General features: G+C 41.4%; 1 protein-coding gene across 1 annotated transcript in view; it reads right to left on the bottom strand.

The window, feature by feature from the left end:
- Positions 1-8,645, bottom strand: part of LOC132869602 (von Willebrand factor A domain-containing protein 5A-like) — a 53,255-nt gene extending 44,610 nt beyond the window's left edge. The window contains exons 1-6 of the mRNA XM_060902878.1: positions 8,546-8,645; positions 4,841-5,043; positions 4,445-4,667; positions 4,083-4,249; positions 3,536-3,650; positions 3,199-3,374 (exon numbers count right to left, since the gene is read on the bottom strand). Coding sequence (XP_060758861.1) covers positions 3,199-3,374; positions 3,536-3,650; positions 4,083-4,249; positions 4,445-4,667; positions 4,841-5,043; positions 8,546-8,645 — 984 coding nt within the window. The remainder of the gene's footprint in view (positions 1-3,198; positions 3,375-3,535; positions 3,651-4,082; positions 4,250-4,444; positions 4,668-4,840; positions 5,044-8,545) is intronic.
- Between the last annotated feature and the right edge of the window lie 551 nt (positions 8,646-9,196).

Here is a 9,196-nt window from a genome sequence, read left to right on the forward strand (position 1 = left end):
AGCTTGTATTGCCGGAATTCCTTTTCTGTGGATGGTGTTGGAATATTGTTGGCACAGCATTGGGCTTGAGTCTAACTTGACCTGCGTAGCCCAAGAGCTCGGCCTGTAGATTCCTTTCAAAGCAATCAGGCTCAAATGGTCCTTGCAAACAACAGAATTTCTACCGAAGGAGATTGTTTCTAAAGTGTGACCTGTTCAAGTTGGTAGCCACTGTTCAGCAAATCATTTACATTGCTTGGTTGTCAGCAATGGAACACAGAAAACATGTGTTCCCTTATTATCATGTTTATTATTTTTGCAACCATAGGCTTTGCACTCTGCCATTTTTCAAAACTGTTCTATACATCCTGCTGCATTGCAGTCCAATCAAGATACAGGAAACTAATCAACGATTCTATGCCATGCTGACCTTTGACACTGCCCATAAAAGGGCAATATGGCTGCACCCTAAAGTGAGTAGGAATGCCAAAGAATTTTAACACACCGCTTTAGATGACACAGTGTGACAATACAGGGTAGTCAAAATGCATTTGTGCAAAATTTGCAATAGTTCTAGCCTATGTTTATTTTTTGCTGTGGTTACCCTTTAACAATGCATTGTTGAAATCCCCTGTGATAATGAAGAAGCCGTCAGGGTAAGCCATCTGTAGCTCAATGATTTTCCCATAGAGTTCACCCAGGGCACCATTAGCTTTCGCAATAGCAGTAGTGCTAACAGGAATGTAAACAGCCATGATGATCACAGAGGTGAATTCTCTAGGGAGATAGAAAGGTCTGCATCTGACTACTAAGGCTACATCCACACGACAACGGCAACGAGATGTTATTTAAAAATATATCGCGTCCAAATGGGCAACGATCAGTAAAATATCAGGTCCATATGGCAACGCAACGCTTGCTGAAAACGATGCAATACACATGCCACACCTCTAGGGGCGCTGTAAGACAGTCCCTTCGGAGACACCAGAACAATAGAAGAAGTAAGGATGCATGCGCATAAACTATTATGCGCGAGACTTCATATTAGCCACAAAGTCAGGAAAATCTGTTCGTAAAATTACATTATAATGACCAAATACAATGAAAAGTATTTTTCCAGTCTCACCTGTGAAAGGTAATCCCATATGATCTCGTTTGGACGGCAAACCTGTTGGTACAGTTAAACGCAGCTAATCTTTATTCTCCGCTTTGACCTATCCAATATGGCGGCGAGGATGACGTATGATTCTACGCGGAAGGCGGCGTCTTTAATGGTCCGGAATAAATTGAATACTACACGTTGATGGATTAATTTGTTGTTTCTCACCTGTGAAAGGTAATCCCATATGATCTCGTTTGGATGGTAAACCTGTTGGTACAGTTAAAGGCAGCGCATGAATCTTTATTCTCCACTTTGACCTATCCAATATGGCGGCGAGGATGACGTATGATTCTACGCGGAAGGCGGCGTCTTTAATGGTCCGGAATAAATTGAATGCTACACGTTGATGGATTAATTTGCTCCTCTACGCCCTTTTTGAGGAATGTATTGTCGGACTTAAACCAACATCTGAAGAGGTGAGATCGCTCCTTTTTTTCCCTATTTTTGCTGGCGGGATTGACTCTGCCCTAAGGGCAGAGTCTCTCTCTCTCTCTCTCTCTCTCTCTCTCTCACTTTGCACCATTACACAATAAATATTCACAGTGAAAATATTTTGTAAGCGCGTTTCATGAACCAAGTTATAGGATTTGTTGACAACTCGCATCGCATCGCAACGCAATGAGAAGATCATTGGCACTACTGGTGTTAAGAATCAGACCATTTCATAAATGAATATTTTGCTGTAGAGCTGCAGTGTTTGTACAATTGCATGTTTTTGCTTCACTATTACTGTCACTATTCTGCTTCTTGCATTACTACTGTGAACTAACACTGAACATAATAATAATAATAATAATAATAATAATAATAATAATATCCAAGCTCGTGTTTCACTCTCACTAGTGCTCTGTAAGGCTTTTTCCTAGTGATATCCTGGTGATATTCATTACACTTCTACCCGGCGTGAAGCACTCACAGTCATGTGGTTGTGACGTCATCATAAACAAATCCGTTCTACTCATCCAGACGACTTCACAACGGCAACGTTGCCAGATCTTTCCACTCTGGAACCCGTTCTCAAAAAGATTGCGTTTTGGGCACCCAAAACGCCGGTGCCGTGTGGACGCCAGGCCTAAACGATAAGCAATTGTATCGGAGTCACCTGAATCCGTTGCCGTGTGGACAGGACCTAAGACCTCCAAGAGTACTGAGCAGTGTGCTGGAGTGATCACCGTGTTTGTACACCATTCCTTGTTGCTGTAAACACACAGGCCCCTGCTACGCATCTTATAAGACAAAGAAGCTATCCTGTCTGCTCAGAAAATGGTTAGCCCATGAAGCTGCATGGAATAATTGGTGATGCCCTCATACAGCCATGTCTTGGTGAAGATGAGGGCACAACTGTGTCTCATTTTATTTTAGAAGGCCCGAAGCAGTTTTATGCAGCCTATTTTATTGTCTGTGGAGTGGACACTGGAGAGGAAAATTGATGGAACAGCCAGTCAGATAGGATCAGCTTTAAGCCTGAAATGAATGCTGACTTGTTTACCGTGTTTCGATTGCCACTTCTTCTTCTTCTTCTTCTTCTTATTATTATTATTATTATTACTATCCATCCATTATCTGTAACTGCTTATCCTGTGCAGGGTCGTGGGCAAGCTGGAGCCTATCTCAGCTGACTATGGGCAAGGGGCAGGGTACACCCTGGACAAGTCACCAGATCATCAAAAGCTGACACTGAGACAAACAACATTTCACACTCACATTCATACCTATGGTCAATTTAGAGCCATCAATTAGCCTAACCTGTATGCCTTTGGCCTGTGGGGGAAATCGGAGAACCTGGAGGAAACCCATGCAGACATGGTGAGAACATGCAAACTCCACACAGAAAGGCCCCTGTTGGCCACTGGGCTCGAACCTTTTTGCTGTGAGGTGACAGTGCTAACCACTACACCACTGTGCTGTCATGATTCTTCTTCTTTTTCCTATTATTATTATTATTATTATTGAACCTAAATTCGTTTGAAACATTTTTTTATAATTTTTTATATGGCAAGAGCTGTTACGATGAAAAAAGAAAAATAGCTGCAGATCAGTTAAGTGTTGAGTCTTACCCTGGCACATTTGATGCGGTGTTGTGCACCCAGCCCATGATGCATTCTGCTGTCCATACTGCCAGATCTGTCAATAACAAACACAAACTCACCACACGATGATGTAGAGGACATTACTGACACAGGAAACTCTGGATAGAAACTGATCATGACCACAGGGTCTTCCATGAGAGTCCCTAAGCGGAAAAATAAACAAACAGAAAGGTAATAAAAGGAAAATAAGAAAAGAAAGAACTATCACATGATCAAAATTTGATTTGCTTTTGCTGTCTTGTTTTAATAGTAGTATATTTTTTCCTTTTACCAGCGTTCAGAAAAGAGATTGGTGAAACTGTACCTGGCTGTGCCGTGGGAGCTCCAGACTCCACTATAGCAGTTAGCTGATGGGGATTCTGATAATAGAGATACAGCTCGACATCCTGGTCAAACTTATGACCTGCACAAAGGCTTGCCTAAATATATACACACACACACACACAATATATATACAGTATACATATGTTAATGCACAAACACAATCAGTTTTCTGATAAAAAATTTCTGCTTACAAAAAATCCTATTTAAAGTTATATGCAGACGTGCGGCTGTGTTTACTGCCAAATTTAAATGTTACCATAAAAACAACAATATGTTCATCCTGAAATAAATATTTGGACATTTTTGTGTTTGTCATTTTGTTTAATTCTGGTGAATATATAATTTATTTAAATGATACAATTTTCAATCCATGAATCAGTAAAATTGAGACTTAATTCACTTAATCATTATACACCTACTGGAAAGTCACTTAGATAAGTCACATAAAAAATTCTTAAAAAATCTCTTTCTCGCGCACGTACAGTACATGCACAGAGAGAGAGAGAGAGAGAGAGAGAGAGAGAGACCTTTGCCTTTGTGTGGTCTGTGTTGAGGAACATCAGAGGCTCGAGAGCACATTTGGACTCCACTTTTGTGATGGGGTTTGGAGAGTTTATGTGCGCAGTAAAAGAGAGAGAGTAGGGAATGCCAGTGGAACTTGATGTTATCTCTGATACTATACCACCACCTGTACCTGAAAATAAAGCAGAAAACAGATTATAGGATTCATTTACCAAGAAGATTACCCATTAAGCTAAGTGCTTGTTTGATCAGTATAATGCCTTACATTGAGATGAGTATGTGACAGTGAAGTATATCATATTTTTCAATACTGTGTCTTCAGCATGTGACAGAAAGGCATGTGCTGGTGGATGTGTGTGTTTAATACCGGCTGGTGTATAGCGGGGGTTGAGCACTGCTGGCAGGCAGAATTGCAGTGAATGGTCAGCCTGCACACTCAGCTCGGTGATGAAGGTGAAGGTGATGGTGGCACTCTGGCCTGGGGGCAGAGAGCCCACACTCAGCTTGAACACGTCCACAGACTCCTCACTCTCCTCCAGCAGAAAAGCCTGCTGACCTGAACTCAGGGCATCATCATACTGCTCTCGCGCCTGATACAGAGGCAAATGTATGTGTTAATGTTACATTCCCTCTCAGTGTGATACATGCTGTCTACCTATATTTTATATTGCATGCTGCACTGATATTGCTGTTAACTACTCTACAGGATACTACAGGCAAGATCATTAGTTTATCATTTTCAGGAAAGCTCAACTTCGGTCACCTCCTGTTTCTCCTGAACCTCAGCCACTATCTCCTGGTCTGCAACCTTGGCGCTGAATTGACAGACAGCAGCTCCTGAAGGCATGGGGAAGACAAACACAGCCTCCAGGGGTTGCTCTTCCTCATTTACATACTGCAGGGTGGAGGTCACTGCCGCTACATGCCCTTGAACCTGCAGATCCACCTCGATGTGCTTCAGGGGAACTGAGCCAGAAACATACAGAAATTATTAAATGATCAGAAGAGTGTGTAGGGAAAAAGAAAGGTGGCAGGAATTAAACTATATTTCTCATTTGGCATTTTTCCGAAAATATTTTTCACAGCAGGTATGAAAAGACTCAGGTATTGTAAAAATAGGGCACAATGTCATGCTTGCCATGGATCCTTTAATATCCTTAAAACATCTTACAGTAGGTTTTAGGAATACTGTATAAGGTCTTAAAATGTCATGTTTTTGTAAATTCTGACATGATTTGACGCAAATTTTGGACATGTCTGGGCATGTTTCCTGGAGTTTGTGTTGCAGAACGGTGGTGTAGTGGTTAGCATGGTCGCCTCGCAGCAAGAAGGTTCTGGGTTTGAACCCAGCAGCTGGCGAGGGCCTTTCTGTGTGGAGTTTGCATGTTCTCCCTGTGTCTGCATGGGTTTCCTCTGGGTGCTCTGGTTTCCCCCACAATCCAAAGACATGCAGTTAGGTTGATGTGGGGCAGCCTTGGGCTGAGGTGCCCTTGAGCAAGGTACCTGACCCCTGACTGCTCCCTGGTCACTCTGGTGTGGCTGCCCACTGCTCTGAGTGTGTGTGTGTTCACTGCTTCAGATGGGTTAAATGTAGAGGATGAATTTCACTGTGCTTGAAGTGTGCATGTGACGAATAAAGGTTTCTTCTTCTTCATGTCATGTGTATTTATGATAATGTGTCATACATACATGGCATGTATATGTATTACCCAATGGTGGATCTGATGCTGTGGGTTGTGCAAAACATGAAACCACAAAAAAAAAAAATCTCAGAGAAATGATTTGTGGTTTCATGTTTTGCACAGCCAACAGCATCTCGGAGATTTTTTATTTATTTGTTTGTTTATTGTGGTTTCATGTTTTACACAACCCACAGCATCAGACCCACCATTTACACTACAACCCCAATTCCAAAAAGAAGTTGGGACACTGTGTAAACTGTAAATAAAAACAGAATGCAAGAATTTGCACACCCTACTGCAAATCATTTTAAACCCTATTTTAATTGAAAATAGTACAAAGACAAGATATCAAATGTTGAAGCTGAGAAATTTTATTGTTTTTGAAAAATATATCCTCTTTACACTCTGATGGCACCTATTCATCTTCCCAGATCTTCTTGAAGAGGGGATGGAGCATCTCAACCGTAGTCTCCATGTCAGCCTTAAAGGAGATACACAGAACCTTTATTTTTAAATACATTTCTGAGTGGATAGTATCTCCATCCTTGACTCTTGTATGCTGCATAAATGGGAATAAAAAATATATATATATTTTTTGAGAGTTAAAATCGACCACAAAGTTGGTATTCGAGCTGCCCCGCTGAGCCAGCCAGCCCTGAGCGCGTGACGTCACAGCTGGAACCGGGTTTAAGGCCAAGGCCATTGACAGCTATAGACCAAAGTCATAAAAATAAAAATTTATGGTGAAAGTAAGAAATAGCGTTACCGACTTGCTCAACTAAGACTGATTTGACTTCACTGATTGTGGGTTGACTCTCATTAAAACAGGATAGGTGTTATAACTTATGCAACATACATGTACATGCATGCATTTTCACTGATAAAACATAAAAGGCTAATTAAATAATCAGATGAACTGAGACAATCACATTCTGAAGCAAATTAAATAATCTTATATCGGTGATTTAAATACACAATACAAGTTACATGTATTAATTTAAATGTATGCAAACAACGGGCATTGTTGTTTTTGTTGTTCTTTTATCCAAATGAGAGTTGCAGCTTACCCATCTGTGTTCTCGCTTCTTGAAGGCCAAGCTTGTGACTGATTGTTTTTAAACAATCTGACTTTCAGTTGTTCGATCAGTTCTCCCTTCATTTGTGGTTGGTAGAAGAGAGCAACTGGACTTGCTTGAAAAGTCTTGAAGACGTTTCGCCTCTCATCTGAAAGGCATCCTCAGTTCTGTCTGTCTAATAGGGAGGATCAAGTATTTATCCTCTCATGGATCATCATAGAATCCGAATCAGAAAGCTGATGGCTGCATTGTAGGTGGCTGATAGATGTCATAGACACCCACCTCTGTTCAGTGATGGTTGTTCCAAGTTGACAAAAATGAACAATCCTCTCTGGCTAAGATGTCTGCCAGTTTTCTGGAAGTCCTCTCATACTTTTCAAGCAAGTCCAGTTGCTCTCTTCTACCAACCACAGATTACTATGTACCTGGATGACTGAGTATCTTCACAGATATGTTTCTACGCACTTTGGGATGAGTTCCCTTCGACTGGTGTGGGAGTATGAGAGGACTTCCAGAAAACTGGCAGACATCTTAGCCAGAGAGGATCGTTCATTTTTGTCAACTTGGAACGACCATCACTGAACAGAGGTGGGTGTCTATGACATCTATCAGCCACCTACAATGCAGCCATCAGCATTCTGATTCAGATTCTATGATGATCCATGAGAGGATAAATACTTGATACTCCCTATTAGACAGACAGAACTGAGGATGCCTTTCGGATGAGAGGCGAAACGTCTTCAAGACTTTTCAAGCAAGTCCAGTTGCTCTCTTCTACCAACCACAGATTACTATGTACCTGGATGACTGAGTATCTTCACAGATATGTTCTCCGTTCATTCGCTTCTTCCACGTAAGGGCGAGATATTGCTGCTGAGGCAGGCATATCCAGCGGAGAAATCAGACGGCTGGTCCACTTATTCTCCATTTTCTCCATACTGAGTACTCCGCCATTACTGCTCAGCTCAGGCAATTACTTAAACCCAGGATGGGATGGGATGGGACGGGACGTCACCGGTTTTAGCAACAACTGCGGGGCGGTAACTGCCCGAGTGATAATATGTCCCATTTCGTCCCAGGTTTTAGCAACAACTCTCGGCTCATACTCCGAGAGAATTGGTGCAACTGAACTTAATTTCCCTTTTCTTATAGTTTTATTTTCCTTTAATTGTTGGTACTGCACCCTCTTTCAATACAGGCTTATAGCCAATGCTCCTCAACAGATCAGAGGTTTCATATGAGTCCTCACTAAAATGTGCAGAGCAGAGGAGAGACCACTTCATAGGTGCCTAACGTGCCTGTGAATCTCACAAAATGCATCCAAATCTTTGCAGTTTGAACATTCTTGGGCCATGAATGCAACATAAATCCATCTTCTGTTGTGTTGCTGCACCAGCCAGCAACTCATCTACGTGGCATGGCGATAAATTAGCTCAAAATGGAGGATCGGAGTTGCAGTCAGCTCTGTGTTTTAGTATAGCGGAAAGGGCAATGAGCCCGATAGACTTTCTGCTGTGATGTCACAGATGTCAAGGTCATTCACTCAGGCCGCTACCTATATGAATCACTTTAATCGTAAAAATTACTGTATTAGATTTATTGTTAATGCTTAAAACTATTCCTATGCCATTCTTGAGGCTTCAGGCATTTATAAATAAAAAGTGAGGCCATGGTTCTGCGTATATGCTTTAAGCACCTCAGCCAGAATACTGCTGGGTCCAGCTGTCTTGCCGTTCTTCAGCTGCTTGATTGCTTTTACACTGGTGTTGTTCAAGACACGCTCTCTGCCCCAGATGCACTCTCTCTGCATACCCACCCCACCACCCCCACCTCCAAAAAAAAATTTATAACATGTACTATATATGGGGTGGATTTGAATGCACTACTAATTGCCCATATGCTTTACCGTACAAAACGATGTAGACGTGCCAACTATTTTTAACCGTAGTTAGTGTGACCATGCTTCTGCAAAGTGTAGATGGCATGGCTGCAGTAAATAACACTGGGCTGTGAGACGAATGCTCAGGACAAAGGGCAACACTGAAGCGATACTACAAAAAAATATTCAATAACTTCACTCTTATACAGTGTAGCGTCACCAAAATCACCACACATATCAATTATTATAGAAAATAAATGATAAACAATTACATCAACACAAAAAGCAAACAAGTTTAAAAAAGTCAGTAGAACAGACATGAACAACAGACATGGGGATTCCACTGTTCCATCCATTTTTTTTTTTACTAAGTGTAATGTTAGAGTAATGTTTGAAGAATGGTTAAGGGCTTCTTAAAATTCTTATTATTTAAGAATATGTGTAATCCTCTGCCTGATGGAGAAAAACGATATGTGTGTGAG

Source organism: Neoarius graeffei, chromosome 2, assembly GCF_027579695.1.
Source record: "Neoarius graeffei isolate fNeoGra1 chromosome 2, fNeoGra1.pri, whole genome shotgun sequence".
Taxonomy (NCBI): Eukaryota; Metazoa; Chordata; class Actinopteri; order Siluriformes; family Ariidae; genus Neoarius; species Neoarius graeffei.